This window comes from Hippocampus comes, unplaced genomic scaffold, assembly GCF_001891065.2.
Source record: "Hippocampus comes isolate QL1 unplaced genomic scaffold, H_comes_QL1_v1.1 scaffold585, whole genome shotgun sequence".
Classification (NCBI taxonomy): Eukaryota; Metazoa; Chordata; class Actinopteri; order Syngnathiformes; family Syngnathidae; genus Hippocampus; species Hippocampus comes.
In genome coordinates, this window is record NW_017805408.1 from 346,806 (window position 1) to 367,583 (window position 20,778).

Below are 20,778 nucleotides of genomic sequence, written 5' to 3' on the forward strand. Positions count from 1 at the left end.
TTCCAAGGTTAATGTGATGACGAGTAGACTTGCGGTGGTTTATTGATCCCGGTGGAAAATTTATGGTAACTAAGAAGCTATCGTAGAACGAGTGCACTAAGTTTCGGGTCTAATATCTTGCGGAGTGATCGAGCGGTAACGGTGAGCTCTGCAGTGCTCTTCATTCATAAATAAAGGAGCCAGCATTCAGGAAGCAAGAGAGCTTCGAGTTTGGAAACTTGTTAACAATTAATTATTGACTGTTGCTCTTTTTTTGTTTGTTTGTTTTTGTTTTTCTCCATCTTCGCATATTAGCAACTGACTTTTCAACATTATACAGACACGAAGGACTGTATGTGGATTTTTTTTTGGGAGGGAGGGGTAATTTTTATTAATTTTTTTCAAAGCAGCTTCCAAACATCTTTGTCGTCATGTATTTTCTATACATCATACAGACGCTGTATTTTTTGAATGCGGTCAAACGGCATGTTTGGCCAAATCAGCGGACCCCGTCGGCCATTTTATCTTTAAAATAAATAAATAAATACTGACTGGTCTTAATTCGCGGTGTGCTCATTCAGACGAAAGTATTTGTCATCCCTGTGAGGCCGCTATGTCGGAATACTCATGTGTTTTTTTTTTTAGGGTGATGATGAGCTGGAAGCCCGTGTTTGCCGCAATCCTGTTTGGTTTCGACATCTCACTGGGAGAAAAAAAAAATAAAAAGAGAAAGTGTGTTTGAGGCAGATACAAATGATTATCAACTTCTCTCTTTCCACCTCCTCCCTCTTGCTTGCGGTAATGCATCATTGATCTCTGCTGGGAAAAGAGATTGCTAATTCACTGACCCCTTCTCCACCTTCCGCCCCATCCGAAGCTCTTGACTTGATTCATCTCCTCGCCGACTGACTTCCCCGAATCGCTAACTGACGATTCGTGTCAAGTGTTGCTAACGACAGCAGCAATTAACAAAGAAAAAAAAATGAGAGTAGTAAGGGTCAAAGTGGATATGTTACATTAGTAAAGTCATGAAACCGGTTTTCCAAGCATCAGATTAGCATTAGCAAACATTAGCTTATTTGTAGACATCTAAAAAGTACACAATCTGGCATCTTTACCTCACTTTTATGCAATATCTGTGAACTGTTTAATGTTGTTGAGGTTACGATATGTCAATGGATGAAAAATAATTTTGCAGTAGGATTGTCTTTCCTTAGTCTCACCAAGCATCAGCTTAGCATTAGCTTCTCCGTAAACATCTAAAAAGTACACAATCTGGCATCTTTACCTCACTTTTATGCATATCTGTTGACTGTTTAATATTTTGAGGTTACGATATTTAAATGGGTGAAACAAACTGCAATATGCTTGTCTTAATTCGCAGTGGCATGTTTTTGTGTGAGTACGTGCGTAGGTCCATGTGGCAAGGTCAAAAAAAAAAAAAAAAAAAAAAGAGTTTTCATGGTCCCTGCCATTTATGTAAAGCCGCATACAAATCTTTTTCTCCCTCAACTCTTTCATTTTGCAAGTGGTGCATTCTTTCCTCCTCTTTGCTCGCATCAGTTTTTTTTGGTGTGTCATGCGCTATACATAAAAATAACAATTTGCAAGACTTCTGACGTGCATAATGAGCACAATGTCAATCACCGTTTTGTTTTTTGTTTTTTTATGACATCTTCCTTATCTGGCTTCCCCAGATGTGCGCGAGGGATGAGAAACTTGAGCGAGGAAGTATTTTGTTCTACTTTTGGCTTCAGTCTCTTTTCTTTTCGCCCCCCCCCACCACCCCCCAGAGGCGGCACTCATTCTCTTCGCCTTTTTGGTGTAACGCAGAGCGATCGGGCAGTTCTCCGCTTGCCAGCAAACTGGTCGGAGCTAATTAACCACTAATCTCTCAGCTGTCATTTTCTGAGGCGGAATTTGGACTGACTTCAATCTCCCGTTCTTGTCTTCGCTTTCTCCCAAAGAGCTGTAGGGGGGGACGTTTTAGACAAGCACCAAGCGAGCCCACACGGCTCAAAACCAGACCCTGCTGCTCAGTTCTGACATCAAATACCTGGCCTTATCCGGCTTTGGCAGCCAACAGACGTCACCCACCCATAGGATATTGAAAGCTGGGCTTAATTGAGTGACAAAGCACAGTAATTTCATTGGAAACAATTAGGGATGCGGGGGGGGGGGGATCCGAGACATGTCAGCCCTCCGAGGATGGGATTGGTTTCAAGACAGCTGGGAAGGAATTTAAATTGTGACGGATACAAATCTGCCTTTACCATTCATTCATGAAAGCGTGGAAGTGCTTGTGCGGTGTGTCGTGATTTTTGGTCATTTTTGGTGTTCTTGTCGTGCTGGATGGTTGCGTCTGGTCTCACAACCAATTGCATTTCAAGCCATGTTAGCTTGAGATCCACTGGAAAGTGATTTTGTTATTGTATCCTTGATGGCAGACTCATTCGATCGCGTAGTCCTGGCCAAGCCAAACAGCTATATTGCCTTCCCAAAAAATAAAAAATAAAAATAATAATAATAATTCTCTTTAGGTGCCACCTCTGACATTTCCCACCCCGAGGCAACCAACTACTGAATGTTGTCTGTGGTTATACAAGTCACCCGAGAGCTGACGAAAACTATAGTAATGATTTGTTTATCCATTGTTTCGGTTGATTTGCAACACTGGATGGCCGACCGAGCCTCTGAATCATTATTTCTTCTCTGATGCGTATCCTCATTTTCGTCCTAATGATGGCTCCATCCAAGAGTGCGTACGGGTGGTGTCACCGAGTACATGCTAATACAGAAGAAAAAAAAAAACAAAACGATAAAAACATGTCGACCCTCAACCCCCTTGAGATGCACCATACGGCCGATGATTGTGTCGTTGCAGGAAGATGCTCCCTCTCAGCTCCGCGTCTAATTAACTTTCTGCTCCATTATCGCTGTGTTTATGTTACACGCGTGTGGGAGTGTCGGGCACGCGGGCGGGGATGGCCGATTCATCGTGCCGCTTTCACGAAATTATTTCAGCACAGTTAAACTGTTCGTGTCGAAGCAGGAGGTGGTGAGGGGGAAAAAATTGGGACTGTTGGTTCTGGGGTGCCGAGTTATTGGTGAGCTATAAACGTTAATCTCACAGTGACGGTGCAGAGAATCTCACATGAAAGCAAGCTTTTGTTTTGTTGTTCAGTAATATACAGAGCAGCAACCTCACCGCCATTATTTATTTATTTATTTTTACTCCTGAGTTTTCATCCCATCAGACTGTATGCATCTTCCGCTACAGGAGCAGCTTCATTCCGCTTCCGTTCCAACACTTCATGAAACCTTTTGCCAGTTAGTCATTCATAATGCAAATCGGTAACGTTCAGGCTATCTTCCAAACTTCTATCTCAGCTTCCCGAGTGATTTATTTTTTTTTTCTCCCCACTCAACTTTGCCCTACTCCACTTAATGCCACCCTCGTTCTGCGAAGGATTATCTGCAGACATCCGAGCTCCAGCGCTCGATTTTTACCTCCGAATAAAGACATGTAAAAAAGTGATTCACACGCTGCCAAGTGATCACTGATTAGAGGCCAGCATTTGACTTTCAGTGTGACCTTTTTAGCCATGCCCCCCACCCCTTCCCCCCGGGATATTGCATTGAATTAGCAACGTGTGCGTGCACCCCCTCAAAATAAATTGATTCGCATGACCATTGTAAGTACGTCATTCAAAACCACACAGGGAATACTTTTGCTCGCCGACAATAGAGAACACGAGGCCAAATCTAAAGGTGTTTTTGTGGCGTTGGTTCATGGTTATTGTTTCACAACAAATGTTATCGGATCGTCAAGTCTCAACAGTGGTCTTGAAACTGAGATTGAAAACAGTGAAGGCAAATGTCTGCGGTTGACAGCAGGTCAGTGTGGGGAAAAAAAGGAGATAATTCATTCTGTGAGTAGCTCACGCCTCTACAGATTTTTTTTTTCCCCTGAAAGGATGACAAATTCCTCATTCAAGGATGTGCAGAAATGATGCAAATTCTGAAACAATGTGTTTACATAAGCATCGTGTCCAATACGTGCTTTTTGATGGAGGACTGGATGTCTGGATTCTTATTAACCTTTTCAGGGACAGCGGTTACTACAGTGGACAGCTTATCAGGTTATCATTATTTGTGCATGAAAGGGTTAAACTGCCCCCAATACATCGACAGCCGGAGATAATTACAAAGTACGCCATGGGAACTTTTCCTTTGGGAATGGATGTTCCTCGACGGAATTTCGTCGGGCAGCCGTATAGTTGTTTGTTATTGTGCTTGTTTACCAGCCTCCGAGCCGTCCAGCCGGCAGACTCTCAATGGAATGTTCTGGAGAGGCATCTGGAGTGAGTCCAAGTCCTCCACAGTGCAGCCACTGTCTCGATGTCTCAGTGCGCTGAGTGCTACTCAAGCTGCGGATGGCCAGTGTGCATGAATGTATGTATAGCGTGTCGACATCCTTGAGGGGGAAAGGGAAAAAAAAAAAATCCAATTCAAGTAATGTTAATGTTTTGCCTTTTAACCCTTTCAGGGACAGCGGTTGATACAGTGGACAGCTTGTCATGTTATCAGGTCACAGGGTGCACGAAAGGGTTAAATCTGAAAGGAGTCGTTTCGAGACGGAGCTTTTCCGATAAAGTAGGCCATTGATATCTCGCCATACGAGGTTATGTAGCCCACTGCACTTTCCGGAGAAAATAAATGGAACTGAAGTGCATGGAGGTGCTATTTTGAGAGATGCTAAACTGGAATTGAGAACGTATGTTTGTCATAACACCAGCCTCAAATAAGTTGGGCGGGCTCACCTTTTCTTGTTCTCGAAGGAGACAAAACGCTTGCAACCATTTAAGAGTCAAATCAAGTGAATTCTTGTTGTTTTTTTTTTAAATGGCAGCTTTTTAGAATGTATTTAACATTCCTGTGTTCGTAAATATGATTGGAGCGCTTTAGATTGTCTCCGTTCAGCGATGGTGTTTCATTGACGCATTAACAAGTAAACGGGCAGATCGGCGACAGAACAAATTCAGTACATTTGAGGTCTGTGGATCATTTAAGAAGAAAAATGATGACCAACGGAAGTGAATTGGTGACCATTATTTAAAAACATTTGGGACACTTGTATGCAAGTGGTAATTCCGTTTTTGTTTTGTTTTTTTTTTCTTCATTGAATTGCAAGAAACTATTTTCGAGTGCCTCTGCCATTCGCAGCAGTCTACACGACTAATCATAATCCAAATCATTATTCTTTTTCTCTTACTGTTTTCTTAGATTTTGCGAGCGGTGCAAAAAAAAAAAACAAAAAACAGTAAATCGTGTTTTTAGATGGAATTTTCAAACTATGCGAAAAGCAGACAAAGCTTCTGCTGTTTGTGTGCAGTAATTATCTGCAAAACGAACGTGCAACTGAATCCGAGTCATAAGATGTGTAAAGTGAGCATGGTGTGGAAAAAGCTGTTTTGTTGTGAGCTTAAGATGGAAACTTAACTCGACCGTCAAAGTTGGCTGTGTGCTTGAGAGCAGCTACTGTAAATCGTCCGTGCATACTGCGGAACGCATTTATAGACACATGCGTGTGCACAATCAACCGGGAGATGACTTCACTCACATGACCTTGTCTGAGGAATCTCTTTACCCCGGATTTCGCATTCTGTACATGTGTAACGAAGTGATATACTGTATTTAGTTTATTAAATTACGGCGGAAGTGACGCAACAGCGTGGCACCAGCTTCCCACCGTAGCTACGAAGTCACATGGTAAGTCGCATTTCATTGACGGTCCGGATTCATTTATAGTTTAAAGACAATATTTCACTTTGTTTTTACTTTTTCCACGGTACGATGTGTTTAATTAGTTCCCTGATTTGCCCCAAGTCCAAATAGCTTTTTGTATTGTTATTTAATTTAAGTTTTGTCGAATGGAAGTTTTACCCGCTGAGTTAATAGTGCTTTTCTGTTGCTCAGTTATGTCCGAGACCCCAATGCGACTTCACCATTCTGCCTGCCATACTGTGCCACACTCCATGCGTTTGGTCTTATTGAGGCGGAAGCGACGTGGAGCTCGAGACCGTCACAGTTGTGACCTCCGTCACACATGGATATATCTCCTGACGTCATGTAGACCTGTGGTCCCCAACCACCGGTCCACAGATCGGTACCGGGGCGAACAAAGACAGACCTGGGAGATGTGAGCAAATTTACTCCCATTAGACGTGGCGTAAATGTGCGCGATTCTAGCCCAATCGGAGTCCCCCTAATAACACCGGTTTGCAAGTAACAGGATCCGCCAATAAGTGAAGGAAGAAGCGGTCAACAGAACGTAATAGTCACAAATGGACCAAACGTACAGCTGAACGTTCAGCCATGGCTTCCAAAGATGAAGTTATTTTGACAAGAGAAGTACCTCCCCTCGCGGCATCGACAGAGCGACGTCGAGGAGGAAGCTGTTGTGCCTGCCACGTCGTCAAAAACTCGGCAATACGAGAAACGTGTTGAATCATTTGAACAAGTAGCATCCAAGTGGGAATAAAATGAAAGCAGGTACGAAAACGCGAGTAGAGTTTGCACAGCCTGACAGCGTAAACATGAGCAGTTTAGTCGCTAATAATTAGCCGGATTAAAGTAAAAATCAATTATGTCATCTTTGGTTCGGTCACATTCGCAATTAGCAATGATGCTAACGTCCTATGTAGGATAATAACTTTGAAATTGTTATATTTAGCTTTTAAGGCGTATTTATTATTCCTGATTAGTCCATTCCCCAATAGCTCATGGTGCTATATTATATTATTCTACATTTGTTGTGCAGTAGAATAAATAACATTGTTTGTCATGAATGAATGCTCATAAAATGTTGAATTACACTATAATTATCTTTCTTATCAGTAGCGGTGCTTTAAAACTGGCAATTTAAAAAGCAATGAAAAAAATGGTTGCCGGTCCGCCAGCGGCATGTACCTGTCTCAACTGGTCCGTGACACACACACACACACACAAACAAAAACCGTTGGGGACCACTGCTGTAGACCACATGGAACCTGCTGTCAGCGTCCGAAAGCTCATGCATACTGTGTACAGTACATCTTCATCCCAGTGCACGGAAGCCTGTCAATTATTTATGTGCTTCATGTCCACTCGAGTGAAGATGGTTGGCTGGTGAAAGAGCTTTTTGTGGAGGAAGTTTTTGACGGAGGTGAAATGCCAGAAAACATCAGCTAGAATTTTTTTTTTTAATTTATTGACAATAACCAATTCCAAGCCGCACCGCCATTGAGTGATTCCAGAAAGCTTTTCTCCTCCCTCAGCACTCTTTGCTCCCGCCGCCACTTCTACATTTCCCCTTTTTTCCTCCATCGCTGAACATTTTGAATTGACTCCTGTTACCGCACTGTAATTTATCTCTCTTTTCTCTCGCCTTTTTACTCTGTAATTCGCCGTGCCCTTCGGCTGTCTTCAGGGTTGAATGATTCCTTGTTTACGACCCTTGCAAAAAAGAAAGAAAAAAAAAAGACATCTGTTATCTGCCCACCTTGGGTTGTCTCTTTGACAGTTCCTCATCCTCCTCCTTCTCTGCTCCACTTGTCTGCACCCATCTGCAGCCATTCTGCTCCAGACCACTCGGCCCGCTTAAAATATCCTTCGCGGGTGAATGAGGTTACCGCAAGCTCATTTTTGCCTCGGACGGCCAATCTTTCTAAATCGATAGTCATTTGGGATGAGAAAAACAAAAATTGAAGTTGTTCTTCAATGATGCTTGTGCGGCTTACAGACGCATACCAGAAAGTCTTGCCTGGATATTTTGGCTAACAAAGGATCCAGTCAACACAATTTAATATGGATCTGGTCGTTATTTACGGAATGAGGCAACAGGAAGACGAATAAAAGTCATGTTTAGTTACAGAGAGGACCGAAAATATGTCCAGTAAGAGGCTGGCAGCGGTCACTACAGTGGACAGCCTATCATGATATCATAATTGGTGCATGAAAGGGTAAAACTAGAGGGGATAAAAATGAAATTAGCCTGGGAGTATTGTGCTTTTCAACACTTGGAATACACATTGCTCAATATGACTTTAGAGCCGTTTTCGTCGCAGGCCTTGTGTGAGCCCGAAAGAAAGGTTGAATTCAATTGACTGACGGCCACAGACGCGCACACATTCTCCAATGATCCAGTAGTCTCTGTCAACTTTTCCCACCCGTTGGACTTGAAAAGACGCCGCGGCGCGGCAAGCCATACCTATTGTCGGCCCCACCTGCGTTTGGGTGGTCCAACCGCCGCTGCTATTAGCGCAGCTGCTTGTCTATACGTCGCGGTATTTGCTCAGAGCTTTTTAACGGCAGCGCTGTTCCTCTGATGTCTTGTTTGTTTGTTCTGTTTTGCTCTGACGCATCCCGGCGGCGCTTGAACTTACCAGATTTGAGGGACGGGGGGGTTTCCGCTGTTCCGACGGATTCGCGGTGTGCTGCCAGTTGGCTTGTCCAATTACTTGGACCTCAATCTGGCGGTTGCCAGGAAACCAACACGCGTGCTTCCGTGCATACTCACACATAATGTATTTTTTTTATTTTTTTGAAATAAACTCGAAAATTTTAGTACACTGCTCCACAAAACTATGAGTGGAAGTCGAAACTTGTCATTGATGTGTAAGTTGAAGCTAAACGGCGTCTTTTTTATCTCACCCAAAAGACCATCTTAAGGCATGTTCACTGCTCCTTTCACCTTATAGCCGTCCTTGTTTCCCTCCCGCTTCTTTCCATCTTATCTTATTTCATAAATTATGGAGGAAAGTACGAGAAGACTCCCACTTCAGAGTCCCCTTCAGACATTGGGTTAACACTGGCATGACCCAGCATCCAGTCGAAACGGGAAATGAAAGCGAGGTTTTGGCTTGTGTGCCTGCTGTGAGTGAGTGGGGTGGTGGGGGGGTAAAAAGATGGAAAAGTGAGTCCAGAGTCGACGCCTTGCTCTGTATTTATAAGCAGAAAACCTGATTTGAGATCAGTCACGCTTGACTTGCAAGCAGATGCAACATGTATGTTGGAGGAGATGGTCCCAAAAAAAAAACGGTGAACTTTTTCTAGCATATATACAGGTGTGTGTGTGTTATAGTCCAACAAGCTAAACCGAAACCCGAAGCTATTCGATTTTTACATGGAGCATTACTTTCACCCTTTCATAATTTTGCTGCCATAAATTGGGAATTTCTCCCATTGTGAGACAAATAAAGGTTTTCTTATCTTATGGTTACGTGCTTGAAGTTGGTAAACATTTTGTCAACGCTAACATTTTTAAGTGTCGGTCGTTTGGCGCTTTGTGTCTTTTGTCTCTTCATTTAGGTTGGCCTATTTTTCATAGCGATTTTTTTTTTTTTGTCTTCCAACCTCGCCAAATGTCCTCAACCATCAACTCTCTATCTCCTAAATATTCCAAACGCCTCTTGCCTTCTTTCTTCCATTGTCAAAAGAGCTGCGAAGGGCTTGATGGCTGCCGTGGCCCATGTTGGTGTGCTGGCTGTGCTTTTAGCCTAATGGAGAGACAGCTGTGCTCCCATTTCTATATATATATAACTAAACGACACCGCATGATGAGGCTTGTCACACCCACTCAACAGCCATTCCATGGGGCGCACCGTTGTATTAATATGCATACTATTTTAGTTATATATAAGAATAATCTGCCAGCTTTCTGTCCTCGTTTTTCGGGCCTGCGTTCAGAATATTTTGTTTATGCAATGTGTAATCACCTTGGATGAACACGAAAAAAATGGTTTTAAAATGAAAATAAATCAACTTTAAATAGATTTGGCAAAAAAAAAAAGCACTCTCGTAAGCCTAGCTGGAACTACTTAGGAGTACAATATTTAATGTTGCTGTAATCTGCATAATGCTCCAAAATTTGGCAGCAAATGGATGCTGGGATACGTTTTCAATTCTGACGTGTATGTGAACATTTTTTGAGGCAAAACAAAAATTTTTTCAAGGTGCTGGGTTTTTTTTTTTGGGGTGTGTGTTCCTCACAATAAATGCATCCAACATCTTACATGCATATTTGCATTTAGCCGGCGGCTCTTGCGTGCATGTGTGCGAGTTTGCCTGTGCGAGCGCTGGATTGAGGTATAAGTAACAGTGTTAAGGGATGAGCCGGTTGTGGGGTCGTATCTTTTCAGATTAGAGAGCTTAGTCCCTTCGCTCGCCGTGTAATTAACGGGAGTCGTCGGGAGAGAGGCCGATCAAGACAAAGAGGCAAAGAACAAGAGGATGGGCTCAGCCGAGGAGGGATTGTGTGCATGAACAGGGGATATGGGAGGGGATGATTGTCTGTGCAAGTTGCAGAAGTGCGGCCAAAAGTGAGTGCATGTGTTCACGGGTTGTAATAGTTTAGCATATTTTGTTGTCTGTAGTTTTTTGTTTTGTTTTATTTTTTTAGCGCAAGTTTGGTAGTTTTTATTTTTTTTCAGGGGGAGGGTAATATGCCTTGTTTTATTTTTCTATTAGTTATAGTATTAGTTTTAGTATTTTTTATTAGTTAATTGGTTTTAGTTTATTTATTTATTTATTTATTTTTTAATATGAAGTATTTGTTGACTGTAATTATTGTGTAACGTAAACTGCAATTTATTTTTTTTTTTGGTCATTTTTCTTCAACTATAATAACCTTGATATTTTCCAGGAAGAAAAAAAAATTGTATTCGTTCTCTGGTTATCGATATTACGTCGGGCTGGCCGTTTCGTTGTCCTGTGAGAGTTTTAGTGAAGAAAACGGTGGGACGGCTTCTCCTGTCATCTTGGTGTCATGTATAAAGTGAACGCAAATGCGTTCAAAACAAAATATATTTATCACTGTTGGAGTTTTTCTTTTCTTCCCGCCCCCAGGCGTGTCGCTGGATTTGTTCTCTCAGCTACGTGACGTCTGCGTTCTAGTTTTGTGACAAGATCGAGAATAAAGATGAGGTGGCAGAGAGTGAGGAGTGAAAGACGGATACGAAGGAGTGATTGAGGGGAGGTGGCTAATCCGTCAATCTGTGACTAGAACAGCCAGTCGCTTTGCCATTGGAGGAGGTTTCCTACATCTGCTGCAGGATAGGATTAAGCACCGGGATGCAAATTCGCCCCCTCCCCACCTCCGGTTTAAGGAATGTTGAGATTGGTGAAAGTCGAAGATGTAGGTGAGGAAGATGAGAGAGATGAAAGGAGTTTGGAGGGATTTGAAAAAGAGGAGGAGGAATGAGAGAATGGTTGCTATGGTTAGGCATCAATGTGACAAAAAAAAAACTGTTTGCTTTTGGTCAAATATAAATTAATAGCGAGGAAAAAAAAGTGTTGAGATGTCTTATCAAACTGTATGCTGCGTTTTCTTTTTTTTTTTAATTCGACCCTTATAAGGTGTTGTTCATGTTTAAGTTGTCGGGTAGGCACAAAATATGTCAATCATATTTCAATATGTTTAAGTTTGCATGCTTGTCAGGCACGTCGGGTAGGCACAAAATATGTCAATCATATTTCAATTAAAGGTGCCAATGGCATTGTGTGTGTGTGTGTGTGTGTGTGTGTGTGTGTGAGATCTGCACGATGGCAGTTAATCCATACATTTGGTCAACCGCGCACTTAAATTCATGCTCAAAACACACACACACACACACACACACACACACACACACACACACACACACACACACACACACACACAAGAAGTTCATTAACCCACAAGCACATTTACTTCCTATTGACCCTCGACCTTTGGAAAAAAAACATCACGATCAACCGAGCAGAAGCTGCTGTCAATCACATATTTCCATCGTGCCCACCCCTTCGTTGCGTCTCTTTCCTCATGCCCAGGTCGATAGCCATTCAACAGTCACGCGAGTAAACATGACAAGAAGGGTCAGGGGTGGCAAACCGCGATGCAAACGAGATCAACCACAAAAGTGTAGAAGGGGAAAAAAAAGAAACTCAAAGGAGGTTCAAACGGAAGAGATTGGCAAGATGGCTAAAATACTCCAAAGAGGGGAAGGCTCCTTATCAGACAGCCACACGCTAGCTTTGATACGTCGTCTGGTATCACGCTGCGCCCCGATGCCTTGACATTAATAGAGCAATCCCGCTGTGCTGCGTGTGTCTTGTGGCGGGAGCGCCGCCGCCTCCGCGTCTGCTTCTGTGATACCGGCGCCCAAGCGACAGAAACGCGTCAACATTCAAAAAAACTCGATCGCAATATCGCGTGAAGTGGTCGACTCATCCGACCGGTGGCTTCGTGACCGCGAATGGATCGTCGAGGGGGATAGAAAATAGCTGGATGAATGTCTGCGGCAGTGACATTCATTTGGTTCCTCCAAAGATGATAAACATACCGATGGCGACGCAATTTTATCGTACTCGCAAATACGATATTACTCTTGTCATCACAAACGAGGAACACTTGGCGTTACTTGCGTGTTGAAGCTGCAGCGCATGGCGCCCGGAGACAATATAGCTTCTTTAAAGAATATTTCGCGCATACACAAGCCACAGCATCCACTATTTGGCCCCCGGTCATGCATCGTGTGCACCAAAACAAAAACAGCCACAAAAAGACCAAAAAGTGGGTCAGGCTAAGCGGCTCCTTCCTAACCACATTTGTCATCCTCAAACAGGGGATGCGCGTTTTGTTAATTTTCTTATACTAACTGCATACACATTCTGAGAAGAAAGAAGCAACTGCACAATTGCCCAGGCTTTTTTTTTTTTTTTTTGGTGAATCTTCGGGATTCACATGCTCACAAAAAGGAAATCTCTTGACATTTGATTGACAAATTCATTTTATTTCTTGCAAGATTGGAGTGCAGATTTCATGGAGTAGAAATAGTGTGTGTGTGTGTGTGTGTGTGTGTGTGTGTGCGTGTGCGTGTGCACACCCCAATATGCAAGCACCTGTCGCTGGCAGCAGTTGACGGAATGATTGATGCACCGGGTTTGCATTGTGGCTCTTTTACATCGAAGCTCAATGAAATATGAGCAGGGGCTGATGCCCCACCCCCCCCCCACCCCCCCACACACACACACCCTCCGCAGGTAAAGTATTGCTGAGGCACTGCAGGGAAAATTTTAAACAGCAACAAATCTATAGGCCATAGTTGCCGATGCGAATCTTTTTACAACACGGTGCATATCGCGGTGCCAACATGTCTATGGATGGAAAAAAAAAAAGAAAGCCGGGATGATTTATGACTGTACATCCTGTAAACTGAAGCGTTCTGACTCCGTCGCAAAAGCCCCGCTTTAGTTGACGTTTGAAGGTTGTAAAGGATAATGTCTCAAAAGAAGCGGCCGCCATCGCCGCGGTAGCGTTTCCATATCGTGAGCGCTCGTTTTACTTGAGTTGCTGTGCAGTTTTCTTCGATTGATACCCTTTCTGTTCATGAATGATTTTTTAAATTTTTTTTTTCTTAATTTTTTTTAGGTTTGACTACCAGGAGCTACTCCACAACTCCACCTTTTGTCTGGTGCCTCGAGGACGACGCTTGGGCTCCTTCCGCTTCCTCGAGTCCTTGCAGGTAAATACAAAAAAAAATAATAATAAAAAAATAGAGCGTACGTTATCAAGGACGCACGGTGCCGGTTGTTCTCCGCTTGTGCTAGCGCAAGTTTTCAATGCGACGCAAACCTATCACTGTTGACAGCCATTTTTGATCATGAGCATCATACCCGCCAAAAAGCACCGTTTCGGTAACGTACGGCTAATATGCAGCGGAATGAAACCCGGAGCTACACAGGTTGCAGATCATGAACATTCCACACTTTTGCTTTCTATAGTATTATAGTGCCCGTCGACACCTTTTTAATGGCCACATCTGCAAATTGCCCTTTCCAAAAGCATTACGCTGTGCCGAATTGAAATGTGGCCGTCAGGGTTAATTTACCCAGCCTTTTAAATCGAAATGGGCCCATAAACAAGCGCCGCCGTCCTATGCTGCCGTCCATAGGGGACAACGATGACGACGACGTGCAGCGACTGTCGTGAAGCCGTGTGGAGTGGATTGAGTGAGTGTAAATGTGTATGCTGCAGTTCTCCTTCTGCCACCCAAGTCGATGTTCTGGCGCAGGAAACAGTAGTGGCTGTTTTTAGATTTGCTCATTGCCGAGCTCCCCTGGCTGCTGTTGTGCTCCCTTGGCCCCACCGTGAGTGTGTGTGCGTGTGTGTGTGTGTGTGTGTGTGTGTGTGTGTGTGTGTGTGTGTGTGTGTGTGTGTGTGTGTGCGCGCGCGTGTGTGTCTTTGGTGTGTGAGAGAGTGAGACTGAGGCTGAATGGACAATTCTGCACACAACCCACAAGGCTTGGCACCACGCACCCGCTCCTTCTGTCTCGCCTTTCTGTCCTCTACGTTTCTCTTCTCATTCACACCACTTTTCAAGATTTTTTTTTTTTTTTTAAATTTCTTCGTTTTTGTAGCAAACGAGCCCGCAAAGAACCGGCAATTACGAATGCGGTTCGACATGTAACGCCGGCTTTTCCAAAATACACACAGACAATCCAACTCGCCCATACGCTTACGGTACGTGTGCTCCCTTCTAAAAACAGCTCCACAACATTTTATTTCACACACCCTCCGGTTTGGCTCGCGTGGGGTGTTAGGGCCGCTCTTTCCTCGGGTCCGAGGACTCACAAAAGCCTCTGGCTGCCATTCCATTTTGGATAGCTAAATTGAATTTGGATTATCACTGCAACCTTGTAGCCGAGGGCCTGCCTCTGACACACGTAAACACAAGTATTCCCATTTGTTAGACTGTCCTTCAGCAGGTCTATTCTCGGATAAAATGCGCATGTGGGAGACGCGTGGGGGGCGGGGGGGAGCGAGAGAATGTTTGCTCGTCACTAGTTTGGCTGCTGTTGCTGTTTTCTGGTGCTTTAACTAAGCAATTAAAAGAAATAAAGTGACCGATAAAGCCCGCAGATCACATCGAGGAGTCAGATTGGACAGAAATTAATTAAAAGAGCACCAAGAGATGAAAAACAACCCAGGGGGGTAATGGAGAGACTGGAGGAGGGCCGGGAAGGTGGGGGAAAAAAAATTAAAAAGCAGAGTAACATCAAAAAAAGCTGTCAGGGAGTCCGAAGGATGAGGCAACATCAAAAGTCAACTCCAATAAAGCACAACTCTTTCGTGTCTCAAGCGGTTCCTCCTTAGTCTGCAAGCAGCTCCCTCCTGGTTTCTATCCCGAGTGGCTATTGCTCCTTCGTAAACTTAGGAGTCAGCAGCACTGTCAACGTGGTCAGCCGCATTTGCGTGTGTTGGAAGTCCGTCAACAAAACCTGCAGGGCATCGTGGGAAAGAAGAAATGCAAGTTATTACTCACCGCCGTGTCCCTTTTCGGCGGGGTCACGCACTGGCAGCTGAGCGGAAACATCCAGAGTTTGTGCATGTTATCACGGGTCAATAAATAGCCGATAACTTGTGCGGTGACTAATGTGACTACGCCATTTAGTTCACTTTTTATTCTGAAACAAATGAAACAGCGACCTTTTATGGATGGTGACGATACATCAACACCAAAATATTCAACCAAACAGTGTCTGACAAAAGTCTGCTAGCTTAATGCTAGCATAATCTGCTGTCGAACGGAACTCCCTTATATTGAACATAGTCGCATTCCCCCCTGAACAAATCGATAAAAATAGCCGTCCCCTATGTGGTCTATTATTTTTACAAATATCACACATCGAAAATGATCTGTTAACTCGTTTCAACTGCATGAGACTTCCGCCTCTTCCTGATTCGGCGGGAGCTTCGCGGCATTATGTCACCTCAAGATTGAAAGTCTCTCTCTCTATATTTTTTTTCAACATAAACACGTGAAAATTGTTCGGAAAGATCCATTTCAGTTGGCCCCATTTTGTCAAAAGGCCACCAAGGGAAGTATGTGAGCGGATGAATTTTCTAGCTTAACGGTGACGCCGTGTTGCGTAACATTCTAACAAAGTAATCAGTGACCGCGTAGTCCATCTGCGATCTTCAGATTTACTTCTCAGTTTCTCACGATGGTATCCTGCTTCCAGGCGGCATGCATACCTGTGTTGCTGAGCAACGGCTGGGAGCTGCCATTTTCCGACGTCATACAATGGAACCAGGCCGTCATTGAAGGAGATGAGCGGCTACTGTTACAGGTAATGGTCGTAAGACGAAATCACGCACGGCGTTGCGCCATCGGACCGATCCGTGTGGCGAACACCTCTTCAGATACCCGTACGGTATGAAAAGTCATGCGTTGGCGATTGTTCAGTTCGAATTGAAGTGACGTTCAGAAAAGGTCTCGACAACGTTTACAAAGTCGATAAATGGGTTTGTTACAGCACATGTGACTTCTGCTTTCAACCAAGTAGAGGATGAAAGATTCTCATTTGTTTCTGATGCGGACTATGAGTTAAAACGGTCCAAAGATTCTCTTGTTTGAATTCATTTGGCCCAGTTTTTGTAAATGTCTTTCATAATTGCCCGGCATTTTGAAACTTTTCCCCAGGGCTGATTTTGCAGGCTTGTGTAATTTTCCCTTAGGCGACTGATGAATACGTAGTAGGAAACATGGCATGATTTCAAACTCCCCCAAAATGTTACCAACAAGGTGGAATGTTTAATGCTTACTTTCATTACTCTAGTACATAAGCAGGTGCGTAGGGACGGAGGAGCTCAGAGAGTTAAGGTGGGGCGAAGCCGTTTAAAGATTAAAAAAAAACATCTTTAAAAGAACTCTAAAAGGTATAAAGAGCCAACGAAGGGATGCCAGAATAAGAGTGATGTGCTCCCTCTTACGAGTACCCGTCAAGAGGCGAGTAGCAGCATTTTGGAGCGACTGGAGACCCTTCGTGGAGGATTGGCTGACTCCAAAGTTAACTGCAGTGCAGTAATCCAGTCGAGATGTGACGAAGGCATGAATTACCGTTTCAAAGAGGAAAAAAGCTCACCTTATACCCGGCCACTGCAGTGACGCCCTCTCAACAAGCGACATTTTCCCCTGTGGCTTGGACTGTTTCCAAGTCGCGGACATAAAATGGAGCCGTGCGCACGAAGCCAAACGAGACCGGAGAGGTCTTGATGAGAGGAGACATCCTTAATTGGGTTTCCGAATACACCACATAAAGAGCCCGACCTCATCAGCAATGCGGCACATCATCCGATAACACAACAATATTGACACCGACACCGTGACCCCGACGCGAATGAGTGTGACGCTCTTGCACGAGAGGCTAATTGAGGACGAGGCGAACCTCGGGAGGAAAATGACACCGTTTAAAGTTAATTGGAGAGAGGGAAGGCCCCGCGAAATGCAGAAAAAGGAGGCATGGGAGGAAAAATACCCACTTAGTGTTCATGAGAAAAGAACAGTTGGCTATTAAAACTCATTCAGTACCAGCCAATTCTAGACCAAGTCTGAAAAGACGTTTAAAAACGTCTTTGGGAGTGAATGAGTTAAAATGGTTTAGCGGAGTTAAAAGCGAGAAATAGTCAAACGTAAACACTCATAACTTTGTTGAGTCTGATCCTTTTTTTTTTCAACAATCATAAAAAAAAATTGCTCTCACATTGATTGTTTTTTTTTGGGTGATTTCTCATTTGTCAAATGGTTTCTCTTAAGGTGCCGTCGACAGTGAGAGCTGTGGCAAGTGAGCGGGTTTTGGCTCTCAGACAGAGAACGCAGATCCTGTGGGAAGCCTACTTCTCTTCCGTGGACAAGATCGTCGTCACCACACTGGAGGTAAAACTCGTCCCTTTTGACTCCCAAAACACGAGGAGATGGCGCGTTTGATGATGGCACAGAACGCCGCCCGCTTCTCAAGCTCACACTATTTCCTGGACTTGCCTTTTTGGGAGTTGAATTCATTTTTGGTTGCTTTTGGGTCACATAATTAATCAACGGCCATTACAAAAACATCTTCAAATTTGTTCAACAAGGAAAAGATGGCATGAACTTTGACACGAACGTTTTTATTTTGAACTTCTCGTGGCTGCTTTTTAACCAAGCTGAAAACATGAAAGCATTTCATCTCGTAAGACGTCGGCCACCGCCACTAGCGTCCGTTAAAGGAATGCATCGTGTCTTCTCATTTGCAGTGAAAAACGTCTGCCAAAAGAAACATCCAACTACTGAAAAAATACCGCTTTGCTCTTTGCGTTTGCTCACACAAAAACCTCTCTGCTGTTCACTGCTCGTGCGCTGTCACGATTGCTTCTTATGGAGCAGCGTTTCCCGGCGAGATTTTCCGTTTGAATCAAATGACCCCTCTGCACATACAACGCATTTGACAATAAAGTTGTACTTGACTACTTGACTTGACTTACGATGACAGAGTTGGATTCTGATCCGTGCTCCCAATTCCTATCCGTTTCTTTCACTATTTTACTTTATTCTTGCTTTTTAGGTGCGGGACACATTTTCCAGCATACACCTGAGATGCCTGCAGTTTCAAAGACCCCTTTTATGTATAGACATGACATACTTTCTCGTTAAGTTCCAAATCTCAGTCAGAGCATGTCTGATTCCGCCTCATTCTCACTTTGATCAACCAGTAGAAACGACACCTTAATCCCCGCCCACTTGGTTCCCTTCCCTCAATTCGTCTGATCATATCCCAGCGAGGACGTTTGTTGTTTATTGTTTAGCACGGACAACGCACAGAATATTTTTCTTCTGAAATTTGAACAGAGCACACAGTGAGCAGTGCGTGTGTTCCCTTTTGCACTTCCATGTTTATAAAAGCAAAGTCTGGCTGCCCCCAGTGTGTTTGCTGCTGGGGATTTATGCTTGAGATAATAAAGGAAAGGTTCTGGAGGTTGGTGATAAGCTGCTTATATACATACAGCAAGCTGAGGGGTGGGTGGGGGTTGGGGGACCTCTCCCCGTGGGAGACAGCTGTGCAGTCAGCCTGAGGTCAGTGACGCACAGGGCAGCGTCGTGGGACGCCACAGACGCCGCCTCAAGGACCCCTCCTGCTGGTGCAAATGAGAATTGCAGTTCACAACGTGGTTCGGCGTGACGCTCGTTGCGTAAACACAAACAAACCAAAAAAAAAAAAACCATTGAAATTGGTGGCAATTTCTCCTTGAATAAGATGAATTCCAATGATGGTGTTGTATTGCTGAATGTTACTGACCGAAGCAGAGGCTTTTGGAGATGCGGATCAACTTCCGGTAGTTTACGTGTCGGTGTTCTTTTCGCGATGCGGAAATTCGATGTGATTGACTCGACAGCATCTCGGAGGGTTTCAGCATCATAGTGCACTTCATTTTTTTTTTTTTTATCCCAAGAAAGAATTATGTTTTTAACTTGACCATACTATGACAATAAATTCTAATCTCCCCTCAATGTTCCCTCCACAGATCATTAAGGATCGTGTATTTTCTCACACATCAAGGAACAAATACATGTGGAACGCCCTCCCAGGAGGTCTACTTGTCCTGCCAGAATATTCCACTCATCTTGCGCATTTCCCTTTCTACTACCTGGGATTAGGTAAGCAAACACTCTTCGTCTAATTTCTGGCTTCGTCGTCTAATTTCTGGAACCGTAACTGCTTTGGTAGACAAGAGAAATCAGCCCTTGTTTTTTGGCGTCGTTTTCGATGCGAGTCGGGAATCCTTTTCAACAAACAAAAAAATATCTTGAAGATTCAATTCATTCATTTCAAACACTTAACAGTGAACCCTTTTCAACATCGGATCTTATAATAGAGTTCGACTATTGATAATGTTTCAAATCCTTGGAGCTCTTTGACAAGCAGGCTTACTGTGGATACGTTTGACGAATCAAAGATGTTTGTCTCTCGCTCAAGGCATCAGTCCAAATCAGGAGTTCACTGCCATCATCCACGCTGTCTCTCCGTTGGTGTCTCAGTCTCAGCCAATCATGAAGTTGCTTCAGGTGGTCTCCAAGTCAAAATATTGCTCGCAAGTAAGTCGACTTTACGTACCCGTGCATTTCGAATCGTTCCTGACCCGCCATAAAAGTGCAGAGAAAAGAAAAATCATTTCTGCTTGTTTTTTTTTTTTTGTGCAGAAACACAAGCAAACAAAAACATATAATTGGACTTCCTAATCAAGAAATAACAATGCGCCTCAGTATATTATCATCAGATTGTTTTTGTAAAACGGTCAATTGCAATTATAATTGTACTACAGTTTACTGCTCCCGTTTGCTGCGGAAGCAATACAGTTTTGTCCTTGTCGCCGACGGTTACTGGCTGATTGTTGATCCATTTCATTGGTCTCTCTGCTGCGCCAAGATCATCATCCTCTGGAACAGCGAGAAAGCGCCACCCAGTCGCAGCAAATGGCCTCCCATGCCCGTCCCCCTCACCGTAACAGACGGCAAGAGGAAGGTCAGTGTTTGTTTGCACTCCTCTCACGTCTTGAGTGACAGTTACACAAACTGTCAGTCACTTTTTTGGCCACGTACCTTCCTTACGCGCCCCTTCATTTTGACGTCCATCATCCATCTTCATATCCATCTCTCAATTTGACATCTCCATCAACCCAAGTGGCATTCATTTCCATTCCCGTCAGTCATTCTCATGTTGTTATCGCCGCCCTGGCGAAAGCTCATTCGTCGTAACGAGATCATCTCTGACTCATTCTCCTCATCTGACAAAAAGCGCAACGCCAAATAAAAAGTAGCCCGCGGGTGCTTTGAAGATTTACAGCTGCGTTGCTCCCGCAGACCACCAGTCGGTTCCTGCCACATGTTGCCATAGAAACCGATGCGGTGCTGAGTCTGGATGAGGACACGGTCCTGTTGACGAGCGAGGTGTGTATCCGTATTC

At 44.0% G+C, this 20,778-nt stretch overlaps 1 protein-coding gene across 1 annotated transcript in view; it reads left to right on the top strand.

Moving 5' to 3' along the window:
* ext1c (exostoses (multiple) 1c) overlaps window positions 1–20,778 on the top strand; it is a 35,762-nt gene that overhangs the window by 12,922 nt on the left and 2,062 nt on the right. The window contains exons 3-9 of the mRNA XM_019873664.1: window positions 13,430–13,523; window positions 16,024–16,131; window positions 17,598–17,717; window positions 19,340–19,472; window positions 19,792–19,910; window positions 20,242–20,337; window positions 20,676–20,772. Of these exons, the coding sequence (XP_019729223.1) occupies window positions 13,430–13,523; window positions 16,024–16,131; window positions 17,598–17,717; window positions 19,340–19,472; window positions 19,792–19,910; window positions 20,242–20,337; window positions 20,676–20,772 (767 nt within the window). The remainder of the gene's footprint in view (window positions 1–13,429; window positions 13,524–16,023; window positions 16,132–17,597; window positions 17,718–19,339; window positions 19,473–19,791; window positions 19,911–20,241; window positions 20,338–20,675; window positions 20,773–20,778) is intronic.